The sequence below is a fragment of the Crotalus tigris genome, unplaced genomic scaffold (assembly GCF_016545835.1).
Source record: "Crotalus tigris isolate CLP2741 ecotype Arizona unplaced genomic scaffold, ASM1654583v1 scf7180000017628.32516253702:7417878, whole genome shotgun sequence".
Classification (NCBI taxonomy): Eukaryota; Metazoa; Chordata; class Lepidosauria; order Squamata; family Viperidae; genus Crotalus; species Crotalus tigris.
Window position 1 is genome coordinate 6811338 of NW_024096523.1, and position 17414 is coordinate 6828751.

A 17414-nucleotide genomic window follows, 5' to 3' on the forward strand; every position below is an offset into this window, starting at 1 on the left:
GGGCTTTTCTTGTTTGTGTGGCCCTGTGTTGGGGACTCCTGCTCTAAAAAGGTTCTGCTTTTCTGGCTTTCATGCACCAGCAAGCACCTCTTCCAAATCATTTTTGAAACCAATGTAGCTCTAATACAGGCAGTCCTTAAATTACAACAGGGACCAGGAACTCCATTGCTAAGCAGGGGGTTGTTAAATGAGTCATGCCTGATATTACAACTTTTTTGTCACAGTTATTAAGCAAATTGCTGCAGTTGTTAAATAAATCACCTGGTTGTTAAGCAAATCTGGCTTCCGTTATTGATTTTGCTTGCTGGAGGCCAGCTGGGAAAGTCACAAATGGTGATCACATGTTAAGTACATGCAGGTTGCCAAGTGCCTGACTTTTGATGATGTGACCATGGGGATGCTGCAACAGTCATAAGTGTGTGTCCTGGTCATAAGTCATTTTTTTCAGTGCCTTTGTCATTTTGAATGGTCGCTAAACAAGTCAAGGACTATCTGTACCTACAGATGGGACTATGTGTGTGTCTGTGTACAAGGTGGAGCTAATACAGGTAATCCTCAACTTACAGCAGTTATTTAGTGACCGTTCAAAGTTACAACAGTACTGAAAAATGTAAGTTATGACCTTTTTCATATTTATGACCGTTGCAACATTCCCCTGGTCATGTGATCAAAATTCTGATGGTTGCCAACTGACTCATATGTTCACCTTTTTTGTGACCATCTGACAAGCAAAGTCAATGGGGAAGCCAGATTCACTTAACAACTGTGTTACTAATTTTAAGAACTGCAGTGATTCACTTGGCAAGAAAGGTCATAAAATGGGGCAGAATTCACTTAACAAATGTCTCACTTACCAACATAAATTTTGGATTCAATTGTGATTGTAAGTCGAGGAATATCCTGAATTTAGGAACAAATCCAAAGAATCAGTAACTCAGAACCAAATAAGAGCAGGTCATTTCATTCTTCTACTATGCCCCATGAAATATCCTGTGCCTCTCAGCTGATTTACAGCTGATGCTCTAAAATTCATTTTGGAATGACTGCATTAGTGGCTTTAATTTTCTCTGTCTCTTTATTATTATTTTTTAAATCTTATCAGCATGTAGCATCTTGCTGAAACACAAGGAATCTTGATATGCTTGTATACTTGGTTGGTTATGTATGTATCAGATCTAAGATTATTATTTTTTCCCCAGCTAAAGAGTTGAAACATTTTGAGCAGCATTATTTGAGCTCCTGAGTAGAATTGCCTGTGATTCATGTTGTACTAAGTAGGTTATTCCCTATTTTCATGAATCACAGACTCCCTGCTACAAAACAATGTAAGCCAGTTGTTAGCAACTACTGGATTGAGGCCCAACAATGAGTCATATTGTAAAGATGAGGCAACCTCATCTTAACTTAATGAAGGGGTAGAATTTTAGGGCAGAAGTTCAGCTGAGTAGATTTACCTCATTTTGAAGTAAAGTATTGTTTGCCTAGTTCAATGCAACTGATTGAAATTCGGGACTCTTGCCTATTCCTATGCCCCTAGAACAATATTTCCTGATCATAAACCCTTCCCAGAATTCTGTAACTAGCTTGATCATTTCTAAGAATTCTGGGAGTTGAGGTCCATGCATCTCTGGGAAACACTAAGCAAGAGTATGGGCAATCAAGCTCCAGAGAGTTTTTGAATGTCATTCTTAGGGTGACTGCTTAAAAAAAAAAACTGAATACAATAGAGATAAAAAAATTGATTTAATTTCTTAACATTGAACCTAAATCTGGCTAATAAGATTATTCTCTTATTATTTCACCTTGATAAAAAATGTCATTTGAGAAAGTTTCTGGGATTAAATCCAAAGATTTGGGGAGGTGTGAATGGTTTAGTGCAGGGTTCCCCAAACTTGGCACTAACACATGGACTTCAACTCCCAGAATTCCCCAGCCAACAGCTGACTGGGGAATTCTGTGAGTTGAAATCCACACATCTTAAAGTTGCCAAGGTTGAGAAACCCAGACTTAGTGTATCTTTATCCTAGAATAAAAAGCAAGCAGATGGACATCTGATGCCTCTATCAGATTCCAAGTTATGTTTCATCCTGGAAAACAGCTGATTCAAGACTTCTGGCTTTAGCAAACTTGACAAGAAGAGAACTAATTACAAGGCTTCTCTAGTTACAGGAAGGACACTTGATGGTCCGGCACTTTCAGTACCTGCGGTGGTCAGCCTACAGAGATATTCCAGACTCGAAAAAGTCTTTCCTGAATTTATTAGCCCAAGTAGAGAAGTGGCAAGAAGAGAGTGGCAATGGCAGGACCATTGTCCATTGTTTGTAAGTATTACTTGGATTAAGTGGGAAGAGGGCAGAATTGGAGAATCAATGTTTCTCAAGTGAGGGAGGTGGTATTTGTGTCTCCAAGTCAGTTCTGCACTGTTGTCTGCCTTGTTAGCAACATAACGCAAATAGGATCACGAGGTTCTGTGGATTGTAACTCTCCATAGGCAAAGAATCTACAGGGAAATAGTTGAAATAGCACGGTGGATAAGGGTCCACTTGCAAAGCTCGTGCTTGTGGTTATTAATATCAGTGTTTCTTATACAAGAAGGATTAAGCTCTGTCAAGAACATAAGCAAACTTACTATTATATCATGGTTAATAAACAGAAATTAATCCTAAACCTCTTGATTCACATATAATGAAAACTGTGGTTTAAATAAGCCATACTTTCAGCATGGGTGCTTATACAAGGAAGAATGGAAGAGGAACAGGGCAAATCCAACACAGTCCTAGGCTGCATTACAGAGGGATAGAATCAAGATCATGTGAAGTGTTAATACCACTTTATAGTGCCTTGGTAAGACATGAAATACTTCACCCAGTTTTGGTTGCTATGATGTAAAAAAATGTTGAGACTGTAGAAAAGAGTGCAGAGAAGAGCAACAAAGATGATTAGAGGACTGGAGGCTAAAATATATGAAGAACGGTTGCAGGAATTGGGTATGTCTAGTTTAATGAAAAGAAGGACTAGGGGTAGCATGACAGCCTGTAAGGGGCTGCCACAAAGAAGAGGAATATTCTGCAAAGCACCTGAAGGCAGGACAAGAAACAATGGATGGCAACTAATCAGGAAAAGAAGCAAACCTAGAACCAAGGAAGAATTCCCTGACAGTTAGAACAATTAATCAGGGGAACAACTTGCCTCCAGAAGTTGTGGGTGCCCCAACACTGGAGGTTTTAAGAAGAAATTGGACAACCATTTGTCTGAAATGGTATAGGGTGTCCTGCCTGAGCATCGGGTTGGACTAGAAGATCTCCAAGGTCCCTTCCAACTCTGTTACTGTGTTAAAACATGGACCTAAGGCATGTTCTTGAAAGCTATAGACTAATTATTCAAATTTGTTATTTCTAACCAGATCAGAAGATCCTAAGTGTCCTGTGCAAGTGTTCATTAAACACATGGGTACAATTAAATTGAGAGGAAATGTAACCTTATGGATTGAAGCCTTTCTCCTCAATATCCCTATTCACCCCATTAACTGAACTTTTCACAGGCTCTGCCCAGAAATCTGAAAAGCTGCTCAAAGTCACAGGGCTATGCAATGTGTAAAAAAGCAGGTTGTAGTTTCATCTAAGTAAACAGCTGCTGCCAGGGATCAAAAGCAGCCAAAACTGATTTGAAAAGATATCTTAGGAAAAACACAATCGCTGTGTTGCTATTCAGCTGTTGATTTTTGGTTCAACAACATCCACATTCCAAGAGAACAAGCAAGCTTCCAAGTTGAGAAGGGCATCCAGCAGCGAAACAGCCAAATTAAGGTTGTGTATTAGTCTAAAGATAATTTGGCAGCATGTCTGCAAATTCCAGAGGGTAAGGGATTGAAGAAAGAAAGGCTGAGAAAATAGGAGGCTTTGGCTTATAAACAGCCATCTTGTATACATCTGGCTAATTTGATTATATCAAGTGTGAAGGATTTATTAGCTCTGAAGGGAATCCATGCCCAGAAGAATTTACAGCGTAAGCTGGCAACATGTCCGTAAGCTGCTGGGAGAGAAACTAATTTTGCTTGGGTCACACCAGTTTACACAAAGCCAAACAGGTGCTTGAGTAGGAGCATTTGAAGTGCCTTAATCTTATACTGAGAGTTTGAGACAGTGACAATATTATGCACAGGTGTTTGGTTTGATTGATTTGGGAGTTGTCATTCTAAATGCCCATCTTTCCCCTGTCAAAATAACATTCTGGAATAGAAGAGGTTTGTGATCAGATCCAGAAAAAGGCAACCAAGTTTTCTTTTGAGATTAGCTTCAATATTGGATGAAATGCAATAGCAGTAGAGAGAGGCTGTCCAAAATGTTTTCTGACCTATTTTCCGGATCAGAAAACAACAAAGAATTTAGTTATTCTTGTTACAAAAAGAAAGAAAAGAAAGAATTTGATAACCAAAGATCTGAAGAATGCTCAGGTTGGAAATGACCATATTAAATAATAACTTTGCCTCAAACCCAAACATGAGATCTCAACTTGTGTATAGAACATCCCAAACAACGTTTTGATATTTGAAGGTTGTTTCCATCCTATCCACTTAAAATAGGTGAAAAATTTGGCCCAGTGCAAATAATAATACAGTGTTGGTATTTATGCAATACTTTTCCTGAAAGGTTAATATGCTGCATGACCACAACTGTGTAATAGTGCTTGCAGCTATTATTTTCATTAACAGGTTTCTCACCATTGCATAGTATAACAGTTTCCTTCCCCTCTATTTTTTTAATTATCTTTAAACTCTTGTGTGTTTAAGCACTCAGTTGAATCTTGCTCAGCAATTTAATCTCTTACTAAGGGTTATTTCTCAGATATTGCCACCAGCCATCATATTCAATCAGAAACAGGCAATCTAGGGCCCTTTGTTTTAAAAATGGCTATGTTGAAAGCTTAACTCAGTTATACATCACCCGGAAAGAAACACATTGTTTTCTGAAAAAGTGTGCAATCTGACGGTCTATTCTGCCTCTTGTGGGAAGCATAAAAATAAATATTAAACTAATTTCCAGTTCATTATCAGTTCATTTCCATACCAGTTCATTATTATTCCTCTTGAGCAAAACAAAATGGACAAGAGATTGCTTGTGCAGCTTTTGCTTATTTACTGGATTTATAGCCTGCCCTGTCTACCTGTAAATAACTTGCATAGAGATTAAGAGAAAAATGCCAAATATAAAAAGAGATGATTACTTTAAAAATATATATATCATAGCATAACTCCAGCAACATCGAGTAGAAAGTCATCAGTTAAACCAATTAATATCTAGGATGAGGCAATATATCTTGCTGCTTTTTCTAAAGTCAAAGACAGTGAGAATTGATTGTAATTCCTTTGTGTGTTCCACACTTCGAAGACAATAATAAAAGAATGAGTTCTTTACTGTTTGCTGAACAAAAGTCTCTGTAAGCTGGGCAGTATTTGACTAAAGCATCATTTTACAAAGTTACCTATGATGAGAGCCCTTTGTTAAAGCTTCCAAACAACATGGTTTTCAAGGGTCAGATAAATCATACTAAACACGATACATAAATGCCATAAATTCTACATCTTTTCTCAACTCAGTTCATTTCAGCAACATGCCTTGTGAGTAGCATCAACCCATCTTTTAATTTAATCTTTCTGAAGCGATCTGGATAATGATATGGAAGAACTGGACACATTATATTTGCTTTATTTGCTTGTTCTCTCCCTAATGCTAGGCCTAATATGGACTACTGCTCTACTGTTCTTATTAGGCTCCTTTTAGATGCTTTCTTCATGTGTCTAATTTCTGCTTTAGGAATGGAGGTGGACGGAGTGGTACCTTCTGCGCCTGCACCATGATCCTGGAGATGATCAGGTGCCACAAGCTGGTGGATGTTTTTTTTGCCGCAAAGACCCTTCGCAACTATAAGCCAAATATGGTCGAGACCTTTGTAAGTAGTGGGTAGTATTTATTTGACCTACTTTTCTTAAAGAGTGTTTTCGTATTTCTTCAAGAAATTATGGAACTTGCTCCTGTAAAATGTGACTATTACTTACGAAAACAGAAGGTGGATAGGGGCATTTTTCAACTATCAAAAGAATGTCCATACTCAGAAGTTTATACCAATTACTGTGAACCTTTGATATGGAAATTCTGTGGAATCATCACAGCTGGTAGAATTCATCATGCCACTAAATTCAAATAAAACAGTAGAAATTTCCATTCATGTCATGCTTAGAATTGTCTGGAAAGAAATTGGTTGCCCTTTTGAAGAACAAAGAGCTACTATAGATTGGTGTTTAGTCTGATCCCTGGTGCCAGATGGTATAAGCTTTTTGGTCTGATGAAATGATATGCAACCAATATCTAGTTTTCCCACTATGCTTTGTGTGTTCTGAAAATGAAAATAAAGTAGGTTTTTAATATGTCACATCACAAATGCATAAATACATAAATGAACACTACAGTGTAGTGTAACACTTGCTGCCTACATTTTGTTGTTTTTCGGTCATCTCCTACTCTTCACAACCCCATGGACCATGGCACGCCAGGCACCCTATCCTCCACTGCTTCTGGAATTTGCCTAAATTCATGTTCATTGTGTTTGTGAATCTATCTAACCATCTCATTCTCTGGCATCCCCTTCTCCTTTTGCCTTTCCGTCTTTCCTAACATCAGGGTCTTTTCCAAGGAGTCTTCTCTTCTCATTTAGTGGGCAAAGTATTTGAACTTCAGCTTCAGTATCTGTCGTTCCAAAAAACAATCAGGGTTGATTGATTGGCCACATTGTAATATCATTAAACCAAATCAGAATGGAAGAGAGAAGTGATACGCCCATTTAATCAGATCAGGAAGCATAATTGCATATACAATATCTCAGAGGAAATGTTTTCTCTGTGTACAGTTCCCATGTCTTCTCTCTCAAAGTGTCCTCTACAAAACATAAAATAGATATTTTATATGTTATGAACTACATCTCCCAACAGCCTCAGCTAGCATGGCCAATGGGGGAAGGATGCCAGGAGCTATAGATTCAGCAATATTGGGCAGATTTTCTGTTGTGTAGAAGAAGAAAGAGAGGCATGTCTTAAACATTGCTTTAGAGGGGAAATACAAGGTTTGGATTTTGAATTATGGATTATGAAATTTCTCCCTTGCGAGATGAAATGCCTATAGAGGTTGCTCTGATAGCATTACAGAGAGAAAAAATTCAATTGAGCAAGATGAAGGATGGAATTAAGCCAAGGCAATTTAAAAAAAAAAAGTGAACTGGCATTGAGTTGTATAACCTATTGGGCTAAATTGTAAGGTATTAGGATATGCAAACTAGTGTTTTCAACCAGAACTCAATCTTCCCCCAACTTCTATTGAGCCTGCAAAATCTGATTCCTGAGACTTAGCTTAATGATCTCACTGCAGGAATAAATGAGAGCGTTGCTATTAGTAGAGCTTCATGATCTGTGTCTGTTAAGGATCTGGCCCCTGCAAGCATCCTTCTCTGATGCTGGGATTTTATTTATCTACATTATTATAAAGAAGTAGAATTTTTTTTTCAATCCAAAAGTACTATGTTAATCTCTTTGATCTCTTCCTTTCTGATGTTCTGCCCAACTCCAACATTGTTTAATGGTTGTCATAATGGTTATGACACTGGCTCACCAAACAGAAGGTTGGCAGTTCAAGACCCAAGTATTACATGATGGGGTGAGCTCCTGTTTTTGCCCCAGCTCCTGCCAAACTAGCAGTTTGAAAGCATGCGAGTGCAAGTAGATAAACGGGTATCACTTTGGTGGGAAGGTAACAGCATTTTGTGCACCTCGGTGTATAATCATGCTGGCCACATGACCACAGAAGCATCTTTGGACAACCCTGGCTCCCTCGGCTAGGAAATGGAGATGAGCGCTGTCCCCTGAAGTTGAACGTGACTGGGCAGGAGAATCCTTTGCCTCCCCCCCCCCCAACTTCTGTACTGGATCTGATGGGGCAGGTAGAAACTATACAGTAACTCTGTAGCTCAGGGATCCCCAACCCCCAGTCCGTGGACCGATACCGGGCCGTGGCATGCCAGCAACTGGGCCGCACAAACAATCAAAGCCCCATCCACGTGATGCAGTTAGCACACAAAACCATGTCTCCTCCAGTCTGTGGAAAAATCTCTCTCCACGTAATTGGTCCCTGGTGCCCCAAAGGTAGGGGACCTCTGCTGTAACTCATTGCTCAGTAAACAATCACATCTGCATAATTTTTTTCAACCAGTTGAAGTTAAAGGCTCTGGGTTATTAACTGGAAGACCAAGACTTCTAATCCTGTCTTAGGCACAAAGCCAGCTGTGTGACCTTTGGCCAATCACTCTCTCTGCAACCTCAGAAGAAGGCAACAGCAAATTATTTCCAGAAATTGCCAAGAAAATTGCAGGCATTTGGCTATGTGGTTGCCAAGAGTCAAGATTACCTCAAAGGAATGGTACACACTTGGTAGAGTGTGTATTGGATTGTAGTTAGTGCTTAGAGTGTGTGTAGGACTGTAGCAAGTGCTGTTATACTTTTCCAGCTACTTTGAGTAGAAAGAATAATGGGGAAAAGGTTATTTATATTATTTATGCCAACATTTATACTTTGTTTGTTTTTTATCCAAGTAGATCAGAATAGCATAAGTATTTTCCTCTCCCCAATTTCAAACTCACAACTATTCTGCTGAATAAAATAGGACATAAAAGCCCTGAGGTTAAAATAGAGGTAGAAGATCTGCCAGCCTCACTTTCTACAAGTTTCTAATTCTTTTTATTTTCATAAAGATAAAACTGCTACATTAGACTAGTTTCTATATCAGTTTGCATATATTAGCACAGGCTTTCTTCCACTGCCCAGTTTTGTACATTGTCTTACTTAACATACTTTTGCTTGGTGTGAGAAATGAATGCATTTTACACAATTTGGAGAGCTGTATTATAAAATTCAGAGAAATGTGAAAATGAAAAGATAATTGTGTCCCGACCCATATAATAGTTTGTGAATTTTTTTTAATTAAAATTTATAGACCGCCCCACTCCCGCAGGACTCCGGGCGGCTAACAATAAAAACACAACATAACTTAACAAAACAAAACAAACAATACAATAACATTCATCCAGGGGTCAGATTTTATAAACCCCAGGCCTGCCGGAAAAGCCAGATCTTAAGCAGCTTGCGGAAAATCAACAGGGTGGGAGCGGTCCTAATCTCCGGGGGGAGCTGGTTCCAAGACGTGGGCACCATCACAGAGAAAGCCCTCCCCCGCGGCCCCACCAAATGGCACTGCTTGGCCAACGGGACCTGAAGGAGGCCCAGCCTGTGGGATCTAACCGGACGAAGGGAACTATGAGGTAGTAGGCGGTCTCACAAATAGCCTGGCCCTGAGCCATATAGAGCTTTAAAGGTAATAACCAACACCTTGAATTGGACCCGGAGACCAATAGGCAACCAGTGCAGCTCACGGAGGATAGGAATTGTGAGTTATCTTGTAACACGTTATGGAACATTGAATATCTTTCTCCTATACTTCTGGGTTATGCTCAACAAAACTATCCCAGTGTTTATTGTTCAATTCAACGATTACATCATTCTTGCTCTTAAATTCAGAGGATCCAAGACCCATGCTTTTATAATGTTTTCCTAACTGGAATAATTTAGCAGTTCTTGAGCTATTTATTTTTCTTCCTCTACCACCCGCTCCAAGACATTATTAGATTTTGAATAAAGGATTCATTGCATCTTTAGATCACTTTGTGCAATAGAACTTTTTTGGAATTTACGAGTAACTTAATCAGTTATACTGTATATCTTTGTCACAATTACCTTATAACTGGAACCCTTTTGCTATGACTTAATTCTTCCTAGAGTAGACAGTATTTCATTATTTTCAGAACTTAGTTGCCTCAGCTGAAAACAGCTGCCCTGTCTTTTAAAACAAGACATACAAGGATTTTCATGAAATGGTTGCTCCTATATAAAAGAGGGAACTTAATTTAGGCTTTCTGACAAGTAGGTAGTAAGTCACCTTCCTTTTGGACTACAAAAATAAAAAGCCACATCCTTCATCAACTGAAGGCTTATCTTAGGGGTCACTAATTTTTCAGGCCTCTGGTGCCATTAGGCAATGTTATGTTTCTAGGCTGTAAATCTTGAAAAATGTTGGCAAGTTCATCCTGAGATGACATGTAACTGTTGAAATCTCACATAAAGTTTCAGCCCTATTTTTTTTAAAAAAATCATATTTAATTAAATTGTAATCAACTGAGGAAATATTGTATCTGCAGGTACTATATTGAATTATTGTTTCCCATAATGGCCAATCAGGGTTTTTAAATTAAGACCACAGCCAAGGTTAAATAATCTTCTCCCAGGACCACTTTCCAGCAGCTCTTTTTTATTTATTATATTATTATTTTATTAAAAGCCTTTATAAACAACTCACTACATAAGAGAACTTTTGTGATGGGTTGCAATCCATACCACCAAATATAGTAGGTACTTAGCTAAAATAGGGAATAACAAACAACCCTAACCAAGGACCACTTAGAGAGAATAAAACGTAGTCAGGAAATTATTGACTTGCAGCCACAATTGGGACCCAAATTTCCATTGTTAAGCAAGGTGGTTATTAAGTGAGTCTGTCATGGTTGACTTCTAATACATCTCTGCTTACAGCCAGACAACAGAAACTAGGGAGGGGGGAGGGGAGTAATTGGAATATATGGGGAGCTGGGAGAGAATTGAAGAATTCAAGCACTGTCTGTGACCTGAGAGAATTTCTATACCTCAAGGTTAAACACTGGGAAACCTCTGAAGGGCACAGACTATTCCCAAAACAAACTGACTGTATATGATTGGTGGACAATGAACAGTGGATGGCCCAGGGGAAAAAGGGGACTTTTACCTAAGCTGCTTTTCACACAAAATCCCCCAAATTTGCATGTACTCACTCTCTTATTTTCCCTTTCCTTAAAGGAACAATACCACTTCTGCTATGACATAGCCCTGGAATATCTGGATTCACTGGAGACCAGATAGCATCCAAAGGCAAGTGTTTGTATTGGGTTTGGGCCAAACCTGCATTTTGCACCCAGACTTTTTTTGGATTAGAATGAGAGAGAGAGAAAAAACAAAGCAATGCAATGGAATAAAAATGAAAAAAAGGCAAGATACAAGGACTGTGTTGTTCATTCTCTACCTTCATTTTTGTTCCTATCCTCCTCCTCCTGCTTCTCTAGTTGCCAGCAGAGCAGAGCCTATACAAACTCAACCGATGTACACAGTGTTGTGCATATGCCAGCCATGAGTTTGATACCTGCGTGTCATTTCTATGTATATGGATACTGGTGTGCGGAATGGGCATCCCGGTGGGTCTCCTTGTGATGCTAAGACTCAGCAGCTGGAAAGAACCCAGCACTACAGACAGCAGACAACAAGCAAAATCCACCTCCTATCAACATGGCCACAGGAGATTGGAGGAAGCAATGGAATTTCTTCTGAAAGCTAAGATGCTTTCTGGGCAGAAAAGATCAGCTTGTCATTGTTTGGGAAAGCAGTGTGGGACTAAAATGCTCTTTGGACATGTACAGTTTTCATTTTCTCTTTATAACCACCCCTTTCTTGTCTCCAAATTAGTGCCTGCCTCCAAAGAATTTGTAAATTGCTATGTGGCAGGAAAACTGCTGTAAAAACAGAACAAAACCCCAGTCATCTAAGAGGAAGAAAGCAGGCATGTGTCTTGCTCTTGAATTAAGGTGTTCAGATTTTCAGATAACTATGGTAACTGTATACCTGGGTATTTTGTTCCAAACTATCCAAGCTTTGGAAAAGCCTTACTTAGACCATAGAATCTAGTATTGGAAGAGGCCTCAGAGGTCTTCTAGTCCAACCCTCTGCTCAAGGCAGGAGATCTTGTACCATCCCAGTCAAATGGTTGTCTAGTCTATGTTTGAAAACCTCCAGTGATGGAACACCCACAACTCCAGGAACAAGCTATTCTATTGATTAATTCTTCTCACTGTCAGAAAAATTATCAGAATATTGGTGTCGGACCTGTAGCCCTTGATAGGCATCTTTTCAAGTAGGGCTATCTATTCATAAAACTTTCTTAATAGTGCAACCTCTTCAACAACTTTGCCACAAGAACTCATGCACAGATGCAGACTTCATAGTTTACCAACAAGCATGTAAGTCAGAAGAGAATATGTTCCTAACAATGATTAAGCAAGGGGTATGAGTAAGAAAGGAAAGGTCCCTATCAATCCAGATAATTCTGTTTTAGAGTCAAGTGTAGACTTTCCTGTGTGTGTTGGTGGCGATTTTGGAATGAAAGGCGGTGACAAATAGCTGTTTTCAGCACTTACGATTAATGTAGTGGGAAGACTTTTATGCTTTGGAAAGGTGAGCTGGTTGAGTTTGCTGGAAGAGATAGCTTTATATTGCCTTTGTGTGGCTTTGCTTGGAGTCAGACTTCACAGGAGGTAGTGCTGAAAGATGCCAGCATAAGAATATGAAGGATGGGCAGGTATGTTTTTATAAGAATCCAAGACCTTGGATCTCATTTCTTTCTTTTGCTCCATCAGCCAAGCTAACCAGATTATTTCTACATCTCACACTCTTGGTGCAAGGTTCTGTTGAGATAATTAATAGAGGAGTTTTTAATGCAGAATGGCATTAGAGCACCAGATGTGCTGTGCATGAAAATTTAGGTGCGCCATTTATTTAAAAGATTCACTAGACACTCCAGACAGGCTAAGAGAATTTTCACCAAACATGGAGGATCAGCTTGTTCAAAACATTTGGCCAGTCCATTTAAAAAGCACAATGCCTCCAATTTTCAGGCAACATGATGCAGACAAGTGCATGTGCAAAAAATGCGGAGTAGTTAATGTGACTTTGTATGCTTTATAAAGTGCATCACACTGATATAAATGAATAGGCTTCAGCTAGAGCCTTAATGAGGCAGTAAAAAGTATCAAAGTGTTGGTATGACTTAGGTGATTGAAGCCCTGCTCCTTTTTGGTGCATGAGATACATAAAACACATTAAAAAAGAGAGGGGGGCTTCAGGTGCCTAGTGGCACCTATGATTTTGATCCCCTTCCCCATGAAACCTCTGGACTTCGGACCATGAATCTTTTTTTTTTTTCCAAATTACTTTTAGTCCTGTCAACAAAGAGCATTAGTCGCTGTGTTGATAGATGCAATAAAGGAAGAAGATTCTTCTAGGTCAGAATATTGATTGAATTAGCCAAGGGAAAGGAGATCTGTTGGTTCATAGAACAGATATAAAGATGATGCATTCCTTTTGGGGAAAATAGGGGAAAAGAAGCATAAATATGAACAGAAACTCAAGCCAATACTTTTAGGAATGACATGGCAACTTACATTATTTCATGCATCTATCAGCTTGTATTTTCTGGGGGGGGGTGTTTCTCTCCAGAATGCCCAAATGTCCCATCTTAGGACTTTTTGGGAAGGAGAGAAAAAAAGGACAATGACCATCAGCGAGATCCGCTATTTTGGATGCAGTTTCTACCTCTTTTTTTTGGGGGGGGGAGAGGAAGTGGGGAGATTTAAAGCTTTTTTTTCCACAATGAATTCTGGGGAAAGTGAAATGACACCTCTCCAGAAGTAGCAGCCAGATATAGTAGGGTAAAGTGATGAGATAAGAGGTGTGGAAACACTCAAAAGGAAGTGTTAATACATGTAATCCCAAATGGGTGATTGGATTACAAGAACTAAATTGAGAAACAGGTGATGGGGCAAGAATTGATTTTTTTTAAAAAAGATTAGGTTTTGATTCCAGCTGGTATGGTGCCTCTGAGGAGACTTAGAACATTAATTCCAAGTACTCCAAAAAGTTTGAGAAGACAATCCTAGATATTTGTAGCTAAGCACAATGGTAATATGTGTGTGATGTCTTTTATTATAGATCCCAAGGTCAGAGGCAAGTATGTAAACCATAGATAACACATGCATTGTCTGATGCTACATGTTTCATCACTTGATATAACTTGTGGACATGTATGAAGCCAGTGTGGAAAAATAAGATTGGAATTGGTTCAGTAGAGTTAAGAGACAATCAGCAGGGGCCCAGGTATAACATGTAGTTGAGCAGAATGGAATTATCAAAATGTAGAACAAATGGGAACCTGAGGCTGAAACAGAAGGGCTGTTTTTTCTTTTCCTTCCTCCTGTGAATGTGAATGTGAAGATGGAGATTGATTAATGAGAATAGCAACATGTAGTGTCTTGCATTTAAAGCAAAGACAGCTGCCATGTGTGCTTTTGCACAGTTTGTACAGCTAGAGTGTTAAAAAGGCTAAGCATGGAATATAATTTCATATAAGTACAGAATATGGGAGCTCAGAGAAATATTCTGCTGGCTGAAAGTCACAGCTTTCATTTTGAAAATAGAGAAGAAAAGGAGGAGTCCTGGCCTTAATGGCTGGTGTATTTTAAATGATATACATGGTAATACATATACATGGTAAGATATGTTGAAGACCACATATCTTAAAGTTGCCAAGGTTGAGAAAGCTTAGAAGCTTCCCCTCTAAGTGAATCCTTGGCAATTTCTCAATACAATGGTACCTTGGTATTCAACTGCTTCAAAACTCATTGAATTTATTTGATGCACTTTGGTGCAAAAATGTTGTGTTGGTACTCTTAGTTTCTTTGGTGTTTGGCACACTGCAAAAGGAAGATGGGGGACAGCTGCAGAGGGTGGACTGGAAGTTGGCCATACTGGGAAGGTCACTGACATAGGCAAAAGGACAGAAGAAAGTTTTTCCTGGCTAAAACAAAGGGCCATGTGGTAAGTCACCTGGTTTGTTTGGCACTTGTACTTTTTAGTATCTGTCCTACCTCCCAGAACCAATTAACATTGAATACCATGGTACCACTGTAATGGGACATACTTCTAATTGGAGAAACCCTTTTTTTATGGGGTTGATGCTAATGCTAATACCTTTAAAACAGTGGTTCTCAACCTTTTTAATGCCGCGACCCCCAACCAGTCGTAAGTTGAGGACTACCCAACCGGTCGTACGTTGAGGACATTCCCTGCCTGGGAGCACTGCGCATGCGTGGTGCCGCCCCCTGCGCTGGCCGAGGCGTAGCTGGCAAGTGGCAGAGACAGAGCAGGCCGACTACCGGCTGGGCCACCCGCCGGGCCCCACGTGTGCCAGCAACCCTCCCTGCGCCCGCTGGCCTCCCACCTCCCACCCCTGGCCCTCTTTTACTTACATATTTAGTAGTTGCTCAGCAGGGAGGGGTGGAAACTTCCAGACAGCTCGCCTTCGCTGCAGACAACTTGCAGCACCGTTTGCAGAATGGGACTTTTGGCGGGCTCAGCAAGGCAGAGACAGCCTGGACAATTCCTATTGGCTTTTGAAAGCCAATAGAATTAGACTCTATTCAAGAGAGTCTATTCCATTGGCTTTCGAAAGCCAATAGAATAAAAGGGAGTAGCACAGCTAAGGAAAAGGGGGGGGGGGAAATGGCAGACTGCATTGTTTGGCGACCCCCGTGAAATGGTCGTTCGACCCCAAATGGGATCGCGACCCACAGGTTGAGAACCGCTGCTTTAAAAGGTTTGAAGAGGCAGGTTCTGCTGCAATTCTCATGTATCATATTCTCTCAAGGAAAACAAGGTGAAGGGGTTTTATACACACACACACACACACACATACATATACATATATACATACATACATACATACACACACACATATATATATATACACATGCATACACACACACACACACACACACACACACATATATATATATATATGTAGGTCTTTGGTTGTTCGGGTTTTCTCCCGCGTAAAATTGGAAGTGTCTTGGCGAACGTTTCGACGAAGTCCCATTCGTCATCTTCAGGCTGGTGTTTTCAGCTTCGTGCTTTGAGCAGCAATGTGTGGTCTTAGCTGTTTCTTCCTTTTAACTGCCAGTGGGGGTATGAACTGATTGGGTGGGAGCTTGGCTGTGTTCTGATTGGGTGGAGGTGTGTTCTGATTGGTTAGGGGCTTGGCTGTGCTCTGATTGGCTGGGGGGTTGGCTGTGCTCTGATTGGCTGGGGGAGTGTTCTGTTTGGTTGTGCTCAGGTTAGTCTGAGTTGCAGAGGGGTTTAAGATTTTGGGCTGCCTTGCTATTTTTTGGCTTCGCGTTCGTGGTCGTGCCTCCTCTTCATGGAGGGTGTCAGTTTGCTTCATGTATGGAATGGAGGGGTTTAAAGTGGCTAATGATGCAGCTGTGGTCTGGCTTCTGGTTTGTGGTCGTGCCTCATCATCGATGTGGCTTTGGGTTTGTTTTTTGCGTGGATGTGTGGTGGTGACATCCTGTGTGGTTTTTGTGAGTGTGGGTCTGGTATCATTTTTTGTGTTAGGGAGTCGTTTGTCAATAAGGGCGGGTTTCCAAATGGCTGGTAGGCGGGAGGTATCATCTCGCTTGTTCATGCTGTGTGGGCGTTTTTCTATCTCGATGGCTTCTCTGATTATTCTGTTATTAAAATGTTCACTTTTGGCAATGGTTCTGGTATTTTTAAAGTCAATTTCATGTCCTGTGGCTTTAAGGTGTTGGACCAGGGAAGATGTTGGTTCCTCTTTTTTGACTGAGTTCTTATGTTCTTCAATGCGTGCACTTATTCTTCTGTTGGTTTGTCCGATGTATGTGGTGGGACAAGTGGTGCATGGGATTTCGTATACTCCTTGATTTTCTAATTCAATTTTATCTTTGGGGTTTCTAAGGATGGTGGATATTTTTCTGTTTGTGCAGAATGCTGTTTTGATGTTGTGTTTATGGAGGATCTTACTGATTCTGTCTGTGGTGCCTTTTATGTATGGGAGGAGGGCTTTGCCGTTTTCTTGTTCTTTGTCTTGGATTTTAGTGGGGGTTTCTTTTTGGATTAGGTTTGTAATCTTATTTCTATGGAATCCATTGGATGTTAGTACATTGGTGAGAGTGTGTAGTTCGGTTTTTAGGTGTTGTTCGTCAGCTAAGCGTTTTGTTCTGGAGATGAGTGTCTTGGCTACAGAGTTGATCTGTGCTGGGTGGTGGTGTGAGAGAGCGTGCAGATAGCGGTTTGTGTGTGTTTTCTTCTGGTAGATGGTGTGTCCTAGGGAGCCATTGGATTTCTTGTAGACTAAGACATCTAGGAAGGGAAGTTGGTTGTTAGCTTCTGTTTCCATGGTGAACTGTATTTTGGGGTGTAGGCTGTTGAGGTGTATGAGGAAGTTGTCCAGTTTTTCTTTCCCATGTGGCCAGATTATGAAGGTGTCGTCTACGTATCTGAGCCAGAGTTTGGGTTTGTGATCCGATTTTTCTAGAGCTTGGGTTTCAAAGTGTTCCATGTAGAGGTTGGCAATGACAGGTGAGAGGGGTGATCCCATGGGTGCTCC

At 40.3% G+C, this 17414-nt stretch overlaps 1 protein-coding gene across 6 annotated transcripts in view; it reads left to right on the forward strand.

The window, feature by feature from the left end:
• Window positions 1–15104, forward strand: part of PTPRU (protein tyrosine phosphatase receptor type U) — a 691901-nt gene extending 676797 nt beyond the window's left edge. For all 6 annotated transcript variants that reach the window (XM_039334369.1, XM_039334366.1, XM_039334364.1 and 3 more), the window contains 4 exons: window positions 2164–2321; window positions 5814–5949; window positions 10985–11056; window positions 11248–15104. In XM_039334369.1, coding sequence (XP_039190303.1) covers window positions 2164–2321; window positions 5814–5949; window positions 10985–11047 — 357 coding nt within the window. In that variant the 3' untranslated portion in view covers window positions 11048–11056; window positions 11248–15104. The remainder of the gene's footprint in view (window positions 1–2163; window positions 2322–5813; window positions 5950–10984; window positions 11057–11247) is intronic.
• Window positions 15105–17414: the final 2310 nt, after the last annotated feature.